General features: G+C 40.4%; 1 protein-coding gene across 2 annotated transcripts; it reads right to left on the bottom strand.

Annotated features, from left to right (window-relative positions):
- Positions 1–454: 454 nt before the first annotated feature.
- On the bottom strand, positions 455–23265 carry SAMD7 (sterile alpha motif domain containing 7). 2 transcript variants are annotated; one of them, XM_045852081.1, is made up of 9 exons: positions 23063–23265; positions 18224–18329; positions 16106–16232; positions 13354–13478; positions 10008–10086; positions 8102–8730; positions 6997–7118; positions 1527–1637; positions 455–1055 (listed from the first exon to the last, which is right to left on the bottom strand). In XM_045852081.1, exons 2-9 carry the CDS (start codon positions 18324–18326, stop codon positions 861–863), a joined length of 1491 nt encoding a protein of 496 aa, XP_045708037.1. In that variant the 5' UTR covers positions 18327–18329; positions 23063–23265; the 3' UTR covers positions 455–860. The 2 variants fall into 2 exon arrangements, with proteins under 2 accessions (XP_045708037.1, XP_045708039.1); XM_045852083.1 differs by lacking the exons at positions 10008–10086; positions 13354–13478.
- Positions 23266–23569: the final 304 nt, after the last annotated feature.

The raw sequence follows: 23569 nt of genomic DNA, 5'->3' as shown, positions 1-23569 counted from the left end.
GGGTGTATAGTAAGTCCCCCCCCCCCACCCGCCCCCCAGCACACTTGTTATCAGTTTCACGTGTACTCTTTGGAGGCTCGCTGCTGGGTGGGAACTCCACTGCAGCCCGGGGAAACCACTTTAATCTTCTCCCCTCATCTTGCTAATTCAAACCTGCTTTGTAGAGATAACTCGACTCTACCCCTTGGGTGAAATCTGAGGTGGGTATTATGACTTTTCATGTCCCTCTCAGATAATGAGGAGCCTGCCAGTTATTTGTAGTCATAACAGAGTGTCATGACAGAAAGAAAATGCTGACTAATAAGACTCTGAACTTGAAGGTTAAAATGTCTGCCCCTTCCTACCTTCAGGCAGATGCTTTAGGCCCCGAAGGCAGGAAGGCCGCACTGAGAAAGGGAGGAGGAGGAGGAGCTTCTCTGTTTCTCTGTTTTTTTGGGGGTTTTTTTTTGTGCTTCACCTTCTCTTCTGCCTCCTTCTGACTTCACTGGGCTGCCTTTGTCTCTTTCCTGGGAGTGGGAAATGAGTGAGGGAAGGTTAAAGGGCTCTTTTTTTTTTTCTTTCAATATCAGCTGTTTTGGCTTCTGAGTTTTCCTTATGGAAACCCCCATCTGCAACTTTTTCTAATGTTTGCACAGTCTTTCCTTTATTTAGCTTGTGCTTCCAAGGGTTCACCTTCAGCCACTTTGTGCTAAGGCCACTTGGGGAAGCCTCTGGGGCCAGGCCTCCTCCGCGAAACTTCAGGAGGCTGGCTTTCTCTCCCTCTCAGCCTCCATCTGGCCCTGGGAAACCCTCGCACACCCTTCAGGATATCCCAGACTCTTTGGAAAACTGACTAAGACAGTTCTTGTTTCTTGCGAGTTTTAATTTCTCATACTGTCTCGCTCATTTCCTTTAGGAATTATTATATCCTGGGAACAGGTATTGTCCATTGTTTCACCCCAGGGATTAAAATCCAGAGGAGGGGACGCATCTGCTGGTTGATCGAATGCTTGTTTTGTATGGGTAGGAAGTGAAAACCTTTTCTTGTAGAGCATACTTTCCACATGTTGAGACACCTTTGAAGACAAAATAATTATAGTAATTATTAATTAGTAAGCAATTAGTAAGTCGACTAATTATTTCAATAACCCAGTGTTCTCTGCTTAGCCACAGATGGCGTCTCTTCCCGATTCTGTATCCAGCGAGGTTACATTGAGAGTCTGTCAGCCATGGTGGGAGTATTTACACTACAGAAATTGACAGGTGCTACAACTCTGGGTTCACTTTGTTTCTGAAGAGAGCTGGGTGTTAAACGTTTACCAGCACACCACTGCTTTGTGCCTTCCCAGCTTTACCTAGGAAGGTGTGCTATTTCCCCAGCCGATGTTTTCAGGTTCCCTCACTTCTATTGTGTCTCCACCCACAGAGAGGAAAAGCTAATAAAGAGATTAAATAGGTATTATGAACATCATAACAGGATAAAAGTAACGTGTTTCTGTTGAGTGTCATCCCATTAATACATATTTAGCTAGGAAAAGTCCCCATACCTGCAATTGGATCTTGAGTGCCGGCCCTAGCTTTAATCCCATGGTGCTTCGAAGATGCTCCTCTGTGAGCAAGGGCAAAGTTTCTCCATCAATTGCATGATCTCTAAATACCTTAGAAAACATGAAAGATGTTCATGTTAGCTTTACCTCAATGTCTTTTTTTTTAAAAGCTCCTTATGTTATATACAGATGTGTTCATTTTGGAGGAAATATTAGGACTTCTGGGGTATGGCACAAAATTTTATGGAATTTCTTATTTCAGTTACTCTCTCTTTTGTGCTCAGTAGTGCATTGTTTGTACTCCTTAATAATGCTGGAATACATTGTAATTCTCTGCTGATAGAACTCAATTCCAGCCTAGAATAGCTAATATTTGAGGGTAGGCTCATGCCTTATTTACCCATGTACCTGTCATGCAGTGACTGGAACATAGTAGACGACGGGCAATAAATGTTGCTGGACAAATTAATGAGTGAACAAATAGTCTGAATAAAGAGATGTGAGTAAAAACCTTCACAGACAAATCTCATCTCTCACATTTACAGGTGCCCTGCTTTCCGTGCACCACCTCAGCTAAGTGGTAGCGGGAGGAGAGGAGATTATAGGTGGAGCTGTCCCGCTGGACCTTTCCAACAGGGCCTGTTTGTCCTGACCGTGTAATGGGTGTAACCACGCCTTCCTTTCTTCCAGAAACTAGGAAGGCTGCTGGTGGGCCAAGGTTCCAGGCAGATAAAGGGATGGATAGAAAAAAACTGAGCAGATTGGTAGTACCATAATCTCATGATCTTCAACTTCAATCTGTCTGCCAATTCTATATTTACTGATGTACTTTCTCTTCTTTCTCTTTCATGCTTCCTTCACAATCCTCAAACTTCAGATGTTACAGAATCCTCCCTTATTTTCAACAGATCGTATAACTTGCTAATTAAAAAAAAAAGAAACCAGTAAATAAGAACTTCCTCTAATTCTGCCTAACAAACCTAAAACCTTGTGTTTTCTCCCTCTGCCCTGATATGTGGAGGAGGGGTCCCCACCATTGAAAGACAACCAGTCTCTCCATGTATGCTGTGGGTTCCCACCCTCCCACCTTGGGGTCTCACTCAGTAAATAATCTCTTTTCTGGCCTTCCATCTTTCCTCCTTGGCTCTTTCTCATGGGCATTTAAGCAAATCTCCATCATCATAAAACAAGCAATAAGAATAATAAACATGCACACGCTTCCTCACTCTGCCTGCAGATACTGCCCATGTCTCTCATGCCCTTTAGAGCCCAGTTTCTCAAAAGAGTTGTGATGCTCTCCATTTCCATGTTCTTACTTCCTAGTTATTCCTTAGTCTCAAGGGGTCCGACTTCCACCCTCACCTGTCCATCACACCTGCTCTCTTCTGGGTCGCTAGTGAGTCTGTTGTTTCCAAACACATGGATTTTTTCAGTTCTCGTATTTCTTATGCTTGTGGCTGCATTTGACATTGTTGACAACTCCTTCATGAAAAATGTCCTTCCCTTGCCTTCATGCGGCTTCTCCCTCATGGGCACCCTCTGCCCTCTCCTTTGCAGTCGTCTCTGTGGCTACTGTTTCTTTGTTCATCCTTACGTGTTAGAGTCCCTTATGCATCTGACCCAGGTCATCTTTGTTGTTCTCGATTCACCTCGGTCTCCCTCTGGGCTTCAGTGAGTGTCTCTCTACACTGCAGGCTCTCTAACGTGTATCTAACTTAGAAGTGTATTTATCTGCTAGCCCTGTTGTTCCCACCCTGAATCAAATTCCACTGTTGCTCATCTGAGGAGGGTTTCCCACTAGTCTGGACACCTGCAACCCATTTTCGTAAAAGTAACCTGAGTGATCCTTCTGAAATATAAAGCTAATCGTGCCACTTCCACATAAAACCTCGACCATCTCTAGGATAAAGTCATAGGCCATTGTTGGGTCTTCGAGGCTTCTCGTGACCCCTCTCCAACTTCAGTCTCCTGTCTTGCCATTCTCACCGCTCTCCACTTGGCCCTGGCTCTCTCTGGGCTGCTAGAAACTTCTCCCAAAATCCCAACTATTTGCTACTCTGAATTCTCTCTGGTTCTTGGTCCTTGCCTGGAAATTGCTCCTTTGCCTCTCTCCTGCCTCACCGCCTTCCTCAGCTGGTACGCTCACCATCAAGTCTCACTTCTGGTGCTTCTTCCTGTAGGGAGCCATGAGGCCCTCCTGCGTGTTCCTGCCAGGCACGTAGCGGCCCTCTCACAGCACGGTCCCGTGGGTTTGGAGCCCCTGACTAGTGTCCCTCTTCCGGACTGTGAGCTCCCTGAGAAGAGGGGCCACGTTTGTCTCGTTTCCTCTGTGTGTCCCAGGCCTTGAAAGGCATGCCCCAGGACCAGCTGAAAACGAGAATCTCCTCGGGAAGCTTCTGTACCAGGGATTTGCGTGCTAATGTATTTTAGCTATTTACAAAATACAGTTATTAAGTAATTATTTCTTTTCCAATTTAATTAAACAGAAAAATTAAACATAATTTTAAACATAAAATTAACTATTTGGCCCACTTCAAATTAATGTGGGCCAAAACAAAAGAAATGGACAGTGTGGGTTAGTCTTACAGCCTTCTCTTGGGGAAATGTATGATCACTTTTAGGTGTTGTGGAAACATAAAGAATTACTTAAAGATCTCTTTTACCACTTTTATGAACTCCTAGGGGCTCTTGACTAGAAACCATATGGCCCAATATCTTTAATGTAGAGTAATTATAATGGAAAAAGCTAGATTTATGGTCACATACACATTTTTCAACTACTCCTTTCCTTAGCCCCCTCCTTGATGTCAGTTTTATTTGGCTGCAAAATATTGTTAATGTCTTCTTTGCAGAATTATGGTATAGACTAAATTTAAAAGACAAAATTTAAAAATGACATGCTTAGGGTTCACATATAGTCGACCCAACAAGAATAGGCATTGTTATTATGATTGTTTTTTACATACAGAGATGAACATAGAAAAAGTTAGGCAAGTTGTCCAAGAAGAACAGCTCCCCAGTTAGAGAACTTATGAATAACATATAGTTTGTACTTCTGGTCCAGGATTTTCCCTACTTAACCCCAGGGCCGCTCAGAGAAAGGAGCACCGATGAAAATAGCTTAGTACACTACTGGTGGAAATGTGGCCTCATTTCTCTCTGTGTGGCAGGAACTCCAGTGAGCAGTGGAGGGAAACCACGGGGGTCCATTTTCAGAGGGAGCCTGGCAGCCAGGGCTGGAAGTGCGTGAGGGCTCAATGTCCAGCCTTGGTGGGCGAACCCTGGGCCTGAGGCAAAGGCACAGAACATGCCACTGTCTCTGAGAAGGCGTCCCATTCTCCCTCTCACGAGTGCAGATGATGCCATACTTTTAGTAATTTCAGTTATGTTTAGAGAGAATATTTTATCTGCTGAATTCTTTGAACTAGACATTTACTTAGACAAAATGTGCCGCCAGGTCTCCTGGATGTCCCTAAACAGCTGCGCCAACATCCTTCTCTCTATATCTATGTAAAAGGATTCATTTGCATAGGGATTGGATTTTAGTTGTGGTTATTTATTTTTTTTCTGAATTTCTTTTTCTATCTACCAGAGGCAGGTGGAGGGAGGTTGCTGAGGAAGCACCTAAGGCAGAAGTAAGGAAGAAGAGGGTGGGGGACAGTGGCTGTAACCTCAACTGGTCCCCGGGGCTGTCAGTAAAAGCCAAAGGCACGTTTTAGACAATGGCACTTGTGAGGGTTGTGCACAAGCAGTGCTGCTTAAGAGTTTGCTGCACCCAGTCTGCACCCCGTTACATCAGGGGGATTTTCCTGTTTCTGTACAGATCACCGTCACTCATTGTGGTGGGGTCCCGCCCAGGAGAGCAGTGGTGTTCTTGCAATTTGTCTCACTGGTAGTCGCTGAGAAGGAATAGGCTTTAATGAAGAAATAAGAGCAGGACTTAATCCTGAACATATTTGAGAAACACCTAGAATTAATTACTTCTGCTTCTTGGGTGGGATAGGGAGCACAGCCATCCTGCTAGTGAGAGATAATGAGTCAGTGACGCTTGGGTGTTTATGTTTATGTGATTCTGTGTATCTCCAAGAGGACATTTGGGGTGATAAAGTTTGAAATGCATGTAACATTATTTATTACATGAGTGGTTATTATGAACTGCACTTTTATGACTGAATCACTGACTGATTAATAATAATGAGAGTTCAAGCAGATCCATCAGAAGTCTACAATCAAATGTATGTCATACATGAGGTTAATGGCTGATATAATGATGAAATTAGCAATTACTGAGTACTGATAAAGAGCCAGGCACCCTTTATTGCTTACCACAATCCTTTGAGAATATATTATGCTATCCCCATTTTACAGATGAAAAAACTGAGCCATAGAGAAGAAGGAGACAACTTGTCTTAGATCACATGTCTAAAAAATGGAAAAGCTAGGATTTGAGCTTCTGCTTTCTAGTTTCCTAAGTCTTACTCTTTTTTTAAAGTTTTTAAAAATTTTATTTAAATTGTTGCAGTACAATTTTTATAAGTCTTACTCCTAATTACTACTGTGCAACTTTTCCATAAGTCTCATAAATGGAAGACAAAATAAAAGAATTAACAGCATTACATAAAGAAAAATATTCTCTAACCAAGATCTGGAAAAACAGCATCTCTAATGTCAGTTAATTATGATGTTGTTAAATCATAATGTCCTTGTCTTGTTTTTTTTTCTTCAATATATAAACATATATTTTAACAAATAAGGACATTAATACCAGACACACTGTTTCAGGCACACTGTTGCTTGAAATTGTGTTATTAAATCACTTGAAAAAGTAAACTATGTGCATGAAAATATAGCATTGACATATCAAAAACTTGCTGATCCATGATTTTTGTCACCAATTTGTCCATGTGAATGAAATTAGTCTTCATTTCAACTGTCCTGACATTATTGTCATTTTAAAGAATATGATATTTATCTACTAGATTGAATTATATGTGTGTATGTAGTTTTGTATATTGTCCTAGCATAAATAAAGGATTTCGAAATAGTTGATTTCCAGCTTTTCAGATCTATTGCCTTCTTGTCCTTTTTAAAATGTAGTATATATTTCCATTACCTACTATGAGTAGCCAAAAACTTCTAGTGCAGAAGTACGTGCCCCCCAAGTGTTTGTTTATGGATGAATAGGGAAGGTAGTAGACATTTCCCATCCTTTTTGGATCTTTGGTCTCTGCATCTCCTAATCTGGGGAGAATTCCCCCCTCTCAGGAGTCTCGATGGAGTAAAAACTAAAGCCAGACACGGGGCCCAACTCCACCAAACAGTCCTGTCCCAGAGTAACCCTTGACATAAAAAAGGGGGAGATTATTAGGAATCCTCTCTGAGGACACAATGCAAGTTTGATACAACTCATTGTAAAGGCAATGTATTTCAAAGCATCTTACTTTTATGAAAATACTTAAATGTAGGTCACCTGAGCATAGTCTGAACACCCCGGAAGGCCACTAATGAAGTCATGCACATCACTCACGGTCCATTTCTGAATATCTTCATCCAAAGACAGGTTTTCCCCACTTGTAACCAGCACATGTGTTCCTTTAAAATGGAAAGAAAATTATTTTGTGGTATAAAATTTCCATGGGAAAGGAGGATGCTAAGAGCAGAGTTTCATGTATAGCTACATTAATTCCCTCATATTTTATTATCGCAGAGTGATCCCTTTATGTAGATCTGCATGGAGACTCCTTAAAAATATTAAGAGTTATCGAGAGATGTTTTTTAAAAAGCTTAGCTGCCTCCTTTCTTTTCTTTGTCTAAAGGATCTTTAAGAACCACAGTAAGTAAACAAAGAAGTTCCAGAGTTGCTTCTCCCAGATTTTAATAGAAATGCCCTGTGGATTTCATTCTGTGGATTAACACCACCATATTCTGTGACGGTACTGATTTATCAAGCTCTCTGGATGACCCAAGGGTTTAGCTGCATATCTTCATCAAAATGGCAAATTAACACTTTGCAAGGGAAGCAGTTGGTCTGGTGGCTAGATCACGGCCCCTTCCCCCAATCCTTGTGTTTTAAAATATTTTTATGTAAAGAAGTTCTAGAAAATTATTCAGGGGAGAGTGGTGAGTTTATACTTTTAGATCAGAAGGTATCATTAACAGTGATGGGCACTGAAAGTTAATGCTACATTTGTCTATTTTTTTCTGCACTTAATACAGATAGAATTCATACTTTTAGGCAAGAATCCCTCTATTTTGTGTTGAAAAAATTAACAGGAAATTAAATTAAAATTTTAATTAAAAATTCTGGTAGGTTTCCCCATCCTTCCTCATACTTGCCTTCCTTACCTTTGCTGTAAATTCTCTATACAGCAGTATACAGAGATGAATTTCACTGATATGGTTTCTTGGAACTAAAGTAATAAAGTGAACTCAAGAAGAGGTCATTCTAAATAGAATAAAGCAGAGGAAGGATAAAAAGTAGCAAGATGGTTTTGGTTTACTGTGTAAATTCTTAAGGACTTGACGACCAGTGGTTCATGAGAATCTGCATTGGTCGTTGGTGCCTGGATACCTGCCTGGCAAAGATCGTTGAGGAAGTGGAGGGTAAACCCCATTCTTTTCACCACAGGCTGCAGAAAACTGCTCTGAGACCTTCTCTCTCCCACCGTCCCAGGCCTTAGCTTCCATCTGAGCATCATGGGTTCCCCAGGGTTTTCTGTGGGGGGGCTGTAACTCTCCGCAAGTATTGGCGAGAACTGCAGGTGGCTTTTTGTTGGTTTCTTTTGACTTCTGATTGTTTTGAGCTTCAATTTCTGGGCCTTTTGCATACTCATCCTCTTCATAGGGAATTACTTGAATCTCGCCTAGGGATTTTTCTTCTGCTTGACTTTTGGAACTCTCAGTATCACTGTCTAGAACTTTCTGATTCCCTGCACCTCTCCTGAGATGAGGACATTTCTGCCCCCAGCCCTCTAGAAAGTGTGGACCAGTTGCCACAAGCATGGGGTTTCCATGAAGGTTTCTCAGGGAGCGTCTGTATAAATGCAGGTCACTGGCAGGGAGCACGGCCCTTTGGTGGCAGGTGGCTGGGCCCGCTGAGATACTGGAGCCATAGAGGAATGGTATCCCTAGACTTGCTAATCCCTTGGGATTCACTTTTTCTATTCTTCTTTGTTGGTAAATGGCATGCATTTCCATTTCCATCCTAAAAACAAAACAATGCATTTTACACAACCTAAGAAAACCATTACACATATAATTTTTTGGTGATGGAAGGAGACTTGACTTTGGGTGGTGAACAAATACAATATACAGATGATGTGTTATAGAACTGCACACCTGAAGTGTATATAATTTTATTAACAAATGTCACCCCAGTAAGTTCAATAAAAATTTAAAAAATGAAATATAATTTTAATAGCCTTCTGCCTTCCCTCAGACAGCATCTCTGTTTTTCCTGTGAGTCTTCACACTGCTTATCTGAAGTTTGTTGGTTGAGAACACAAATCCCCCGTTAAGCCACTGGGAAGGAAAGTTTGGGCTAAGATCTGAGGGTAAGGGGTGTGGCTAACTATCACAATGGAAGCCCAAGGCCAGTCTGTAGAAATTTATCTCTAATAGATATGACAAATTCAACAGATTTGCCTGTTAAATTTATATAAATTTTTAATATAAATCAATAATGCCACACAGGGCAGTTTCTTGCCAGAGATTAATCCTCAAAGAAACTGAAGCTCTGGAAGAGGTTTTTCAACCTTGCCATATAATTTTAGAGGGACTCAAGAAATGCAGCAAGTCAGTGCAAGTCTCAAATGTTACAAATTACTTCAAAGGTCAAGGGCTGGAGGGAGGGGAAGAGGGCTTGGTGTGTTTGCTTACTTTAGTTTGCTCATGGGTTATCACCTGGATCTCTTAGGCTACCTTCTTTTCCCCACAGGTCATACTCTAGTCATACCCTTCTCTTTCTCCTGGTAGCTACAGCTAAAGGCCACTGTTGGGAGGACATGAGAAGTGGGATTGGCAAGCTTGGCCTCTACCTTTGGATAGAATTGAAATCATTGAAGACAAAAATGCCAGTATGAATTTCAGAGGAATTGCAGCTAGGCATTGGAGTCATGAGACTTTGAAAAACTATTAGGGTCTATAAGCTTAGCTTTACTATGTAATTTTCTAGTCTTGCTTTTACCATATATATATTTCTTTTTGTAATATTCTTGAAATGTTTTTGTAAGTAATCATAACTAATCAGTGTATGTGTGTATATATCTATATAAAGGGATGTATACATAGATATATACATATACATTCATTCAGTGTATATGTGTACACAAATCTAACAACATACACAAATGCAACAATATACAACTATAATAAAAAATGAATGTATATATAGCTGCATCTATTTACTTATCTATCTCAAACAGATGAACAAACAAACAAGTGGATGAATAGAAAACAAATAAAGCAACACCGTTACGTTACCTGGCAGTATGCTGCCTTTGAATCATTTCATTCCTTCTGGCCATTGCCTTTAAGGATTCAGGTGGTAAAATGCCCCAACCTTAAGAAAGAAAATCACCATCCACCCCACAGACAAATGAACAATATCCATTTGAAAATAATGAAAAAGTTTAAGATTAGAACAGTATTCGCTAATAACGGTTGAGCACAGTGTTGGGAGCAGTGTCAGTTCACTGCTATTCAGTATCTTAGAGTCGTGTTGGTGAGGGCACGATGACACCACATCATTTTTTTCTTTAAGGATGGGTCTCATGACTGGTGATATTTCCTGCCATTTCTTAAAAAGAAAAAGATGAAATAAACTGTGGCTCTCTTGATCTCCTGTTTTTGAAGTAAAAATTGATAGCCTTTTTTCCTCTTTGGTACAAGAGGATTTAGTTGACCTTTAAAAAAATTGTAAGTACTTCCTGATGCACTGAAATCCCTAGAAATAAATGCATGACTTAAGTGGATAAAATATGTAGTTCTCTGTGTGAGCATTTTGGTGTATCTGAGGAAAATATGTTTTCTGAAACAATTTCAACTGAGTTGGGTAGCAATCATATTCTTTGCTTGCGTCAACCTTCAAAAATGTCTTGAAATAATGGGAGCATAACCAGAATTCAAGGCCAACTCTTGCCTAGTAACTTCATGCTATATTGATTTTTTTCTTCATGTGCACTGTCAAAGTGCTTAAAGTCTATACTGGTGTTTCTCAAACCATCTGTGGTGAGAACATTTTTTTCTTTTTAAATTTCCAACTCATCATGGACCAACACTTAAAAAAATACAATAAAGTGATTTGTTTAGAAAAATGAAATGCAAACAAGAACAAATGCAAGCAAAAAATTTTTTAGAGTATGACATTAATAGACGTAAAACTACCCTATCAAATTGCTATAAAAGTTTCTAAGCACTAATTCTCTCTATTTATACATTCATTTGTACAAACACTTCACAGACCAGTACAGGTCCACAGAGTGCACTCTAATAGTAATAGACACACAAATTGTACTTATTATACATAGTTTTGTTCAACTATATTTTTACTTGTTTAAGTCTGTTCTCCCCAAAAGGAGGGTAAGTATCATGGAGGCTAGAGCTTTTTCTTGTACTTGCTCTGTGAGCTCATTAAACTATTAATAATAATCTATCTTGAAATAAACCACGATATACTTTTTTGAGATCTGTTGTCATTTTTAAAAAGCAGGAGTTAGGCGAGGTGACCTCTAAAAATCCTTCTGACTCTAAAGCTGTATATTTTTATGGTTCAGTGGCTTCAAGATTCACCTTTAACCGGCTGACGTGCATGAAAGTGCCAGCTCATGGCGTACAACCCACGGATGCAGAGAAAGTCCGTGTGAGAATTCCAGAGTGGAGAACACAATTCTAATCATGGAGATTTTAGGACCTTTTGAAATCCAGACTCACCAAACCTGTTCCAGGTATTTTTCTCTTTCCCAAATAACTGACCTCAAACTTAGTATTAGTCTGACTGTAACAAGTCACTCCCTACCTAACATCCCAATTTTTGAAATAGACCATTGTCTTAATTTCTATGTTGCTAACTTACTTAGAAGCTCAGTTTCCATAGTACTGAGGCCTTGCCTGCCTTTGCTTACTTGCTTGCATATCAGCTTTGAGGTGAGAGACCTGACCTATGTTCCTGGGACAGATGGTCAACCTGCCTGTTTGTATCCAAATAACTGGCAATTTCTGAATTCTCCATCTCTGTGAGGGACACTCTGAGTCGGTGGTCTTTTCATCTGTCATCTGTAACCATGACAATCGATTTACTGGGTTCTTGCTGCTGAATGGGACCTCCATCCAGAAGCAGCTGTCTCATTTGCTCCTCGGGCCACTCCAGGGTGGGTTTTTAGTTTCATAGCTGCTCGAATGCCCAATCTCAGTGCAGAGGATCCATGCACTGGGGTAGCTCAAATCCAGGCAGTCCAGTGTCTTCACTGGCCCTGGTACCAACCATATTTTTTGGGGGGCAGGCTTTTCACTCACACTGTTCCTATCTATCAAGACTTGTTGGAGCTGGGAAACAGAGACAAACAGAAACTCATGAATATAGTTTTGGGGTGATAAGTTGCATCAGTTTGATCTTCAATGTGGTAAGAAAATTCTCGCCTCCTAGTCTCTCTGGAGGCCCCACCAGTCATGTTTTCACTGTCATCACTCTACAGAAATGGCTCTTATCAAGATTACCAATGACACCCACGTAGCTAGATCTAATCATGTATCTTTAGTCCTCATCTACTTGATCTATGGGTGGCATACTTGACACAGTTGCCCAATCTCTCCTTAAATAATTTCTTCCCTTGCCTTCTTGGCCTCCACACTCTCCTGGATTTTCTCCAGCTTCACTGGTTGCTCCTTTTCTCTCTCCCTTGTTCTTCTGCACCTTTCAATGCTGTTGATATGTCCCGGAGATCACTCTTTTAACTTTTACCCACACTCACTATATAGATGATCTCATCTAGTCTCATGTATACTGAAAACTTCCAAAATCATATTGACAGTACCTCCAGAAGTCCTCCCTGGACTTCAGCTGCCTTCCTGATGTCTCTCACTGGTTGTCTGTTATGTATCTCAATTTTAATACAACCAAAATTGAGCTCATAATATCTCTCCTTCCCCCAAGAACTCCGTTCCTATCACAGTATTCCTCAACTCTGTAAACAGCCACTTCACTTTTTTGATTGCTCAGACCAAAAGTTTTGATGTCATTTTTAACACTCTTTCTCACACTTTGTATCTAAACTATGAGAAAACCCTGTTGTTTCTACCTTCAAAATAATTACAGAATCCAATCATTTCTTACTATTCCTACTGTTACCACCCAGGGCTAAGCCCTCATAATCTTTTGACTATTCTAACAACCCATTTACTACCATCAGTTTATCCCCAGAACTTGGTTTTATCAAGACTGTACCCAGAGCAGCAGCTAGAGTGGTCCTGGTAAAAAGTAAGTCCGACCATGTCATTACTTGTTCACACTCATCAAAAGCTTTCCACTCTTACACAGTATAAAAGGCAAGTCCCCACTAAGACCTAACTTCCCTAAACCCCTTTAACTTTCAGATCTCATCTCATGAGTTCATCAGTTCCTTACATGGAAGATAAGACAGATAGTAATGTTGCAGATTTTCATGTTATTCATCAGTAAATTGGGTAGGGGAAGTGAAGCAACTTACAGTTGGTCACACAGCGGTAATTTAAACCTAAGTACTAACTGCAGAAGCTGCAAGCACAACTGCTACATCCTGCAGCTGTCCATTTCTCAGTGGCTGTGCAGAGGACAGCCATTGACTGCTCATACCTGAATAGACACGATTGGGCATCATGTTTGGCATGTTTGCATTTGGTAGAACAGAGGATCCAAATTGGGATGGAACACAAAACTGTCTTGGGTCAGTTGGAGCTACAGTGGAAGGCAATAAATCTCTAGGAAGAAAGATATCAAATAGATAAAATGAGGATGGAATTGTAGAAAATTTCCATTGCATAGGCAGTGAGTTTTTTAAATTGCCATACGGGATCCTATCATCTCTTCCCAAAAGTAAATATAAAAGTCCTGTACTCTCTATTGGTTTAAGTGGAAATATGGGGAGAAAGATTGGCAGGAAGAACTCTAGTAAGGAAGGATTGGCCTGACTGACAACAACAGAGAAATCAGGAAAGGAAAGTTTTAGGGATGTCTGAAAGAAAAAAAATCTGATTTTCCATGACCAACATAATGTTCCTTTTAAAAAAAAAGTTCATTGATCTCTGAACTCTTTATTGGCCTTCTGCCCCTGCCTTGCAAGGGTGCCCCGCTTCTGCTGCCTTAATGCTCAGAACTTTGGTGTCATTGACCTTGAACACCACTTTGCCATCCATAATCCTGTGGGTGATCATCTTTTGGATGGATTGCAGGGAGTTGCTACTGTCTGAGGTGTCAACAAGATCAAAGTCCTCCCCTTCTTTCAGTAGGTGGCAATGACAATGATCTTAACCTCCAGCTTGACCTTGATGATCAGCAGGGCCTCAGCAGGGCCTCATACTCCTGGGGCTGCTGCTGCCCCTCTGCCTGGGGCTGAGCCAGCTCTGACTCCAGGAGCAGCAGAATCCTGTGGAGCTGTTCCATCTGCATGGCATAGCGTGTCTCCACCTCCCCAAGGCTCTTCTCTAAGCTGGCCTTCAGGTTTCTCATGGAGTCCAGGTTGATTTCCAAGGGCTGGACAACACGTCTTAGCTCCATGAACGTCGTTTCAGCAGTTTCTAGCTCAGTGATCTGTGAAGTGACCCTTGTGGTGCTCTCCTCAATCTGCTGAGACCAGTACTTGTCTAGTTCCTCTCAGTTCTTCTGAGCCAGCTTGTCAGATTGGACCCCAATGTCCGCCATTATCTTGATTAGGTTCTGAGATGTGGAGACATCCAACTCCACAGGCAACCTAGACTTGGCAATCTGGCCTTGTAGACCATTTACTTCCTGTTAGTGGTTCTTCTTCCTAAGGAACCGCTCCTCCTTCAGAGTCTTGATCTCTGTTTCCAGCTGCAGCTGAGTGATATTTATGTCATCAGTGACCTTTCAGAGCCCATTCACGTCACTCTCCACAGACCGTTGCATGCCAGCTCCATCTCATTCTTGACTCTGAAATCTTCAGCAGAAAGGCCGGCATTGTCAACCTGCAGAACAATGCAGACATTGTCCACAGAAGTTGCAAAGATCTGGGTTCTCATGTCCTCAATAGTCCTGAAGTAATGCTTCCAGTCTCTAATCTGGGGTTTCTTCTTCTCCAGATGTTCCCAGATTTTACTTTTTGGTCTCCAACTATCAGCTTCCAGGCTCCTTATCTTCTCCAAGTAGGAGGCCAGGTGGTCATTCAGGCATTCATAGTCTCCTCTTTCTGGATGCCCCCTATGCCCACCAGGTCCCCAGACGCCCTGCTACCTCACACACCCATGGAGTGGAACACAGAGATCTAGGAACCCGAGTCCCAGCAGCTGCACACACACTGGCCATGCTGCTGGCTGGCTGCGCTGGTGGCTGGGTGACCTCACAGAGCCCAGGGGTCCAGTAGTTGGTGGAGAAGCCAAGTCTCAGGTTTGAGCCACCCCAACATACTGGTCTGAGCACAACATTCTTTTCTCATTTAATGGAGATATTTGGCTTTGGTTTTGCCATCTGGTTGACCTCCTGGGTAGATGGTTTATTTATTTTGCCAAACTTCAGTGGTCTGTAGAAGTCAAATTTATTGTTTATACTCCGTGAACAAGAATAAATAATAGATTTTAAATTTTTCCTCAAAATGCCAAAATATTCTGAAGAAGATAAGGTAGAAAACTGCCAGTGTGCAATGTAGATACTGATGATGTCACTTTTATTGAAAAGAATGAATTATTCTATTATAGGAAGTGCAGGGTACCCAATTATTATGAACTAAATTGTGTCCCCTCAATTCTATGTGTGGAAGTCCTAACCCACAATGTGATTGTACTTAGAGATAAGGCCTTTAAGGGGCAATTAAGGTTAAATGAAGACCAAAGGGTGGAGCTTTAATCCAACAGTACTGGTGTCCTTATAAGAAGAGAAAGAGGTACCAGGTGTGCATATGTAGAGAGCAAGAGGCCACGTGAGGACACAGCAAGAAGAGCTGTCTGCAAGCCAAGGAGAGAGGTCTCACCACAAACCAACTCTGCTGGAGCTTTGATCTAGAACGTTGAGCCTCTAGAACTGTGAGAAATAAATTTCTGTTGTTTAAGCCACCCAGTGTGTAGCATTTTGTTATGGCAGCTCTCACAGACTCCACCAGTGTTTGCATCTGCACAATGCCTGTCACGTAGTGAAAGTGCTCGTGCCCTCTTTGCAGAGTATGTCAAGCAGGCTTCAAAAGGGAAATGGTGGGAAGTGCATTGAAGGTACATACAGCCAGCAGAGTGTTTTGACGTGAATTACTGCACCATGGTTCATTTATGTTAATGAAATTACATTAGACCATAAAACAACTCTGGGGTTAAAATCATTCAAAACCTTAATGACTGACTGTCCATGTTCTCTTTGACCACAATATTATGTTGGAAAAAAATACCTGTCCACAGTTGGAGGTTCAAATGGTGAGGGAGCCAGCGGGATCCTTTGCTGCCCTGATGCTGTCAGTAAAGGGCTCATGGCCATTGTTGGATTTATCATCAGTACCTCTCGCCACTGGTGGAATTCTAAAAAGAACCAGAAAAGTATATTAACAAACATCTCTACTTTTTAAGAACTATTTGAATTTTTCTTAAACACAATGAACGCCATCTATATTTTCTCAACACTTGGGAAGACTAGCTGCCCAAGTTACACAAAAAGCCCTCGATTGTAAGCACCCAGATACAACCGTAGAACTCAGTGTTTTATCCATGTGCCCTTGAAATTTGTTGCGGAGTCCACAGGTAATATCATCACACTACAAGCAATAATAAAGTTAAACCAGCCTTGCAAGGTTCTAGAAATACCAACTGCCTTTCTTACAACGTACTTTGATTTGTATGTTTCCAGAGGTAAAAATGCATGCATTCTCCTTTATTTTCAGTCATTGGAAAAATATTCCTATGTAGTTGATAAGATTAAAACAAAAAAGAATGGGCAATCTCCTTAATAGCTAAAAATATGTCTACTTAGAAGGGATATAGGCTGAAAGCATGAGACTGTATTTAATGAGAACAAATGACCAAGTTAAATTCAAACATGCATAAGCACAAGGATTCATGCCTTTGTCTTCAGATCAGAAAAAGAGACACTTGTCAAGGGGATAATATTTTGCCTTACATTTGTGTTAATTATTAATGTCCTTTGAATAATTTTAAATACTAAATAGGTACTAGTCAAACAGGCCATTTTACCTTCTTCATCATCCTTAGTTGTCAATCAAAACAAACAAGCAAACAAAAAACAATATACCTGCAACTATGTTTGAAAAAAAAAGGAAATTATGAAGAAAAATTCTGCTTTTCAGAGTCGTGATCTTTCATTCTTTCTTCCTTTCTTTGTGATTTAAATAGTAAATGGTCAATACATTCATATGCTTCAATAACTAAAAATAGAGTGATATTTAAGTAAGCATCACTTCTTTAGCTTCTTTATCAGACTTAAACCTACTGACCAAATTGGAAACTCAAGTCCATGGGTCACTTAACATTTGCTTTTGCTATATATATATATCTGTCACATCGTAAAAGTGCTGATGTATTTTCACTGTAATCTCTGTTGGGATTAGAATAAAAATATCTGCTAGGTGCCTGCCAGTCATGGGGAGAATGCCAACACAGAGTGCAGGCTGGGGATACGGCGGCCGTGGGCCTGTGATTCTGGCAAGGACACTGCTCTGTGGCTTCACATTGCAGGTCCGCCACGTGAGATTTGGGTCACAGCCACCGCAACAGTACGATGTGGGACAAAACTGGTGTTTCATTTTGAAACATTATGAACTTTGATTTCTATCACAAAGTGACTATATTTTGCAGAATTTGAATTTATCAATGAATGAGATAGAATCTTTGAAAGTATAAAATATAGTGCTCCTCTGGCATTTTATGTGGTGCCTGAGGTGAACCAGGAGGAAGGAGAAGAAAGGGAGTGGTGCAGAGTTCCCCCAGTGCAAGAATTGCCTAGACGTTGGCACCCCTCTTCCTCTCACATACCCACTCAGGAAATGCTGTGGAAATCAGTCATCAAAAGTATACAAGACTGTCTTATTTGGGATTCCCCTTAAGCAGGCCTTGAGACAAAAGCTTGAGTGCAGAAGTTTATGGGGAGGTGACCCTAAGAAGCCCACATGATGAGAGAGTGGGCAAGTGAAATCAGGAAAGGAAAAGCCAATAAGGGGTGAGGTACGTGTGAGTCACCACTGTGGGCAACTGGTGCTCAGCCCTGCTGGGGATCCTCTAAGAAACCTTGAGGTACACACGGGAGAAATGTCCCAATGAAAGACAAAGAGTTGGCTATTTGCCCATCAGTTTTTGTTGGCACACTTCTCCCTCACATCTGCACACTTCTCCCTCACATCTGGGTTATGCCTGAGCCTGATCCAACAAACTGAAGTTGAGCAATGCAGGTGCTTGAGGTGGAAAATGACCTCCACAGTTGCAGGTGAACTCGGAAGTGGTCTGAGAGCATACAGGATCAGGCAGCAACGTGTCTAGTGCAGTTGAGGCCAAGAGGTTACCTTCTAATGTCATTCCACTGGATAATCGGTACAGATGCCTTTCTTCCGGACTGCCAGGTTCGCCAGCCACATGTGTATTTCTACGAGGCTCTGTAGGGTCCATTGTCTGCAATGACACAGCAGGTTTTTTTCCACTGTCAGTCACGTGTTCAGTGAAATAAGTGGGGAACACAAGGCTATCAGGCTAATGAAGATGAAGAAATGAGTCATCAGAGACAAGTCTCATCTACTTTAAATCTAATCTAAAACCCTGCTTAGTACCATATCTGTTCTGGATTCTATGGTTCTTGGGTCTGGATTTCTTTTTGCAATTCCAAGGGAGTTCAATGTAATCTATAAAATTCTGTTATACTTTTGATATGGTAGTTTATTATTTTTTAATCAGTCCACCAAGTTATTACTTAAAGTGTAACTTATTTCCAATGTCTAAGCAAATATCCTGATGTCATCGAGGTCTCTGGGGAGAAGTCACTCACACCTACCACACCTATGTGTTATGATTCTGGCCTCCACTTGACTGTCTTTGGTGAGCAAATGCTTCTTTACTTATCACTACCACATCTATTGCTGCCCAAATTTTCTTAAAAAAATCATTGCCTGGTGTTGTAGACTGAATGTCTATGTAACCCCCTCCCCCAAATTCCTATATCGTAACCTAATCCACAATGTGACAGTGTTTGGAGGTGGAGTATTTTGGAGGCGACGGATCCCTCATGAATGGGGTTAATGCCTTTAGAAATGAGACAACAGAGATCTTTCTCACCCTCCTGCCACATGAGGACTCAGCAAAAACATGCCCGTCTGTGAACCAGGAAGCAGGTCCTCACAGACGCTGAATCTACTGGCATCTGCATCTTGGACTTCCCGCCTCTGGGAAATTCCCGTGTTTATAAGCCACTCAGACTATAGTTTTCTGTTATAGCAGCCTGAACAAACTAAGACACCTTTGTGTTTTTTTGATGTTATGCCTGTAATCTTTTGTTTTATCAAAATTACATATAAAATAACTTCCCTGACCAGTGTGGCTCAGTTGTTTGGGCATCATCCCACAAAGCAAAGGGTTGCCAGTTCGACTCCCTGTCAGGGCACATGCCTGGGTTTGGTCCCCAGTAGGACCGAAGTATGTGCAAGAGGCAACTGATGGATGTTTCTCTCTCACGTCCATGTTTCTCTCTCTCTCTTTCTCCCTCCCTCCCCCCTCTAAAAACATATAAAGAAAATCTTCAAAAAAATAACTTTATATTTGTATTTTCAGGTTCACAGCAAAATTGAGTAGACAGCACAGAGAATTGCCATATACCTCTCTCCCACCAATTTATAGTTTTCTCCAGAGTGGTACACTTGTTACAATCAATGAGCCTACCTTGACACATCATTGTCACCCAAGGGTTCATGCTAAATGTCATACATTCTATGGGTTTTGACAAATGTATAATGATATGTATCCATACAGACCAGTTTGACTGCCCTGAACCAAATTAAATCTTGAAGCAAATATTACCAGGACACTGCCAAGGAAATATTTTGGGATTGACTCGATCTTTCTCTTCATTAGCCAGATAGATAGTTGAGGCTCCAAATCGCTGTTTCTGTATACACACTGTTTTGGAGATACTGAGTCACAGGGTCAACCTATGAGTCCCTAAATACTTTTACATTTTCTGGGTATCCTCTTCATTAAAAAAAAACATGTAGACACATTGTGAAGCAAGGTCACTTTGCTACGTCAGATGAAATGCTTCTGAGTCAAAGTGCAGACTGGAATGTCCATCTTACACGGGAGGTAACCCGAGCTTCGGGAGAGCGCTGGTGCTTAGGTTTGCATTCAGCTGGATTTCTCTGACCCAGAGCTCTAATCCTGGATGCTCAGCACTTTAGGAGGATGAGGACTCCTTAATCTTTGTCTTCAGACTCTTACCCTCAATGAACCCCTTCAGACAGCACACAGGAGACTTAGCTAGTGCTAATTCTGTCTCAACTGATTAGGGCAGTAATAGTAAGACATGAACTTCATGAACTAAAGCCCTTGCCAAATCAGCAGATTTTTACTGAATGCTTGCCTGGTCCATAGTAGCCAGGAGCAAAAGCTGGTCCACAGGAGCTAGAAGCAAATTTGATTCTATTTCAGTTTCTCATTGACTATACTATGACCATTCAATAAAGTTGGTGCAGTTTGAGTTTGGCTAACCCTGCTTTTGAGCAATTATTTAGAGAATATTTGTTGCATGTATAATGCATGAATTCTAGGGTATATTCATTTTTCAGTACGTTAATTTTTATATAACTGCTGTATTTGGTAAAAGGAAGATCAGTAGGATTAAGTGTTTCTAAAATTCTGAGAAAAATAAATATAAATTCTTAAGTTAAAATGAGAAGGAGATATCTTTAGAGGTCTTTTGTTAAGGTATAAAACAATCCTCAAGATCTTCAAATATTCACTATTCTAAGTGTTCTATATTAATGTGGGTCCTGAAAAGCATTTTAATGCCAAAGCATAGTTCACACTTCTTGAAGTATATTTTAGTTTTTAAAAATTATAAATGGGAAATCATCTTTAAAATTAGGAAGGCAGAAAGAGCTGCTTCAAAGCATTTCATTGTCGAATACTTCTAAAAGAAAAATTTGCTGTGAGAAGAGAAATCACGCTAATTTCTCATATCTATAGTTAGAAGTATGAAAAAAATTATTTTTACCTCCAATACAAAACATTTTAAGAATAATTACATAAAATATTGTATAAAATACAAATTATTGTATTCAGAATACATTTGTGAATTGAAATGAAGTTCCAGGTAAGACTAGACGAATAAATTGGCATAAAGTACTTGACTGTTCTAATTGTAGAATCCCATATTTCTTGAGAAGATTACAAGGGAATTCTAAAATTATCCAAGTACTTATTTCAAGTGGAAGAAATATTTTAAAATATCTCCAACCCAAATGTGCATCACAGTAATTTATAACAGGACAAATGCCATTGTTCCTTAAAATCTGAGTGACTAATGTCACCTTCAGTCCCCACCCCACATCTTCCACAAGGCTTCTGCCCAGTGCTGGGGATTTCATCCTTGTGGGCACATTGTCTATGAGTTTTTGCTCTCGTGGGGCTCCCAGTCTACCCCATGGCTCCCCGACTCAGAATGTAGTGCATTTCTCTCAATATCCACATAAAGCCATTCACAGTGTGTACTGTGTAGCTGACTTTACTGAGGTCTTGGCCGACTAGAGGGGGATGTGTGTCAAAAACAACTTAAAATTGAACGTGACTTTTCCATTATGAAACATTCCTTCAGGCAGTTTTGACAAGTCAGGGTCTGGTTTCTTGTTTGTTTTCTTGACCTTCTTTCAGCTGGTACCCCAGCAACTCCAAACCAGTTCCTCCCACTTTGTTTTGCAGAAATCTCTCTAACCCCTCTCCCAGACTCTGCTCTGAGTCTCTCCTCAATAGGCCTTCCACTCTGGGTCACTGTGTTCTCCCTCCCTACCCCATCTTTGCCAAGTACAGGAAGTTTAGAGAATTCTTTCCTGCTAGTTTGAATGATGCCGATAACATTCTACTTTTACAAGGCAGCTAAACTTAATTTTGGTTTTAAATTACAATAAGCACTTTTTCTGTTATTCTAAAACAGTATAAACAAAAATGAGTTATCACTGTAGTACTGCCAACAAAAACAGTTAATACAGAAGCATTTGGCAGTGGTCATAAAATATATTTCACTTTTACTAAAGGCATGTGCTTTAGTACTTTTTAAACACATCACATCACTGTGGATACCTTGGAAAGTGATGTTGAAGACAAATGGCATGTGTTTGGTGCCCTTACCTCTTATTTCTTTTCTTTCTGGAAGCTCATTGTCATTAGATCCACTCACGCTTTCTTGCAATGTAAAGTTCTAGGCACATTTGCAGATATTGTGACACGAAGACATAAACCTTTGACATCATTAAACGAGTAGAAAGGATACAATTTCTTTCCTACTTGAATTCAAAATAGTTTACGTGCTACTAGAGCTTGCATAAATTCTGTTCACTTTCTTCAAAACATTGTGAAGTGAAACCTCTTGAATATAAATTTGCACATAGACTAAAGTGAAATTCTAGCAGTACTCATGTAATTGAACTGAACTTTCGGTATTTTAGATAGTTTTAGAGAACAAGTTAACAAATAGTAACATGAGTTTATATTCATGATTATGATCGTTTGTTCCTGGATGGTTTTTCCTGAAATTTTCTGCCCTGACACTTTGTGTTCCATGCATCACGACAACTTTTGGTCTACAGTTACCTTCAGCAATGGGAGCCCGCTAAAACAATAATGTATAGTAAATGTATAGCAGTGACAGAGAGGCAGGCACTTAATATATTTGAAGATGACAAAATACATTTATTTACAACTTCAAGCTGACTTTATCTTTTAAAAACTTCCTTTTACTTTTCCTTAAAGAATAACAACCAAGGCAGTATTTATTTCTTGATTTGGTAGAAGCAGTATATTATCTTTACTCTTTAGTAACTTCACCCAAATAAGAATTTATTAGCTAACTTACTGCTAATAACAGAGCTAATAACATTTACAGATAAATCTTTATATACATGTATTTTTCCAAAGTGCACTGTGTTTTATTTTTATACTGTACCCACCCAGTGATTATGGGAAGAATGCAATTAATGATATTTATACAAGATTATTTCCTTAGTTCTTCATTTTTTACTTGAGACTCCTGCAGAACTATATTCCTTTTAAGACAAAATTGCCCTTTCATCTTACATGTGCAAATGTTTTAGTAAAAGTGACTAGCCTCAGTCTGGACTCATCAATGTGCAGATTTGTATACTTACGTCCTCTGTGAAGACCTCTTGGTTTTGACATTGCTCATGGGAAAACCATCCAAAGACTATCTGTCTTTACATCGCAGAAGCTCCTCTGACTACGGGCTGAAAACACATCTGACAAATGGTGCAGATACTCTTAATTAATTCACCTTGCCTTAAATACTGACTCAACTAAGTTGATTAGTCCAGTTTCGTGACAGAAACGCTGCCCTCCGATATCCTCCACAGACAGGTGGAAAGACGTTAAGCCCCAGGAAAGTGCAAACAGTGCACATAAACCTGCCTGGGGGTTTAGCTGCAGTTTTAATCCTTCTTTAGTCTCTAAGATGCTTTGCAGGCGTTCGCTTAATGCCACTCAGCGACACAAAGGGAAAATACTATATAAATTAGTAATAAGCTTTTCTTTGATGGGAAAATAACATTTCATATTTCCAGTGGGTTTTAGTGGAAACGTTTCTTTTGTGAGTAGGAAAAAAAAAACTAAGTTGTTTTCTATAGAGCTGAAAAATTAAA

This window comes from Phyllostomus hastatus, unplaced genomic scaffold (genome assembly GCF_019186645.2).
Source record: "Phyllostomus hastatus isolate PE091 unplaced genomic scaffold, TTU_PhHast_1.1 phas_contig_86, whole genome shotgun sequence".
Classification (NCBI taxonomy): Eukaryota; Metazoa; Chordata; class Mammalia; order Chiroptera; family Phyllostomidae; genus Phyllostomus; species Phyllostomus hastatus.
This window is presented reverse-complemented; position numbering and strand designations above follow the sequence as displayed.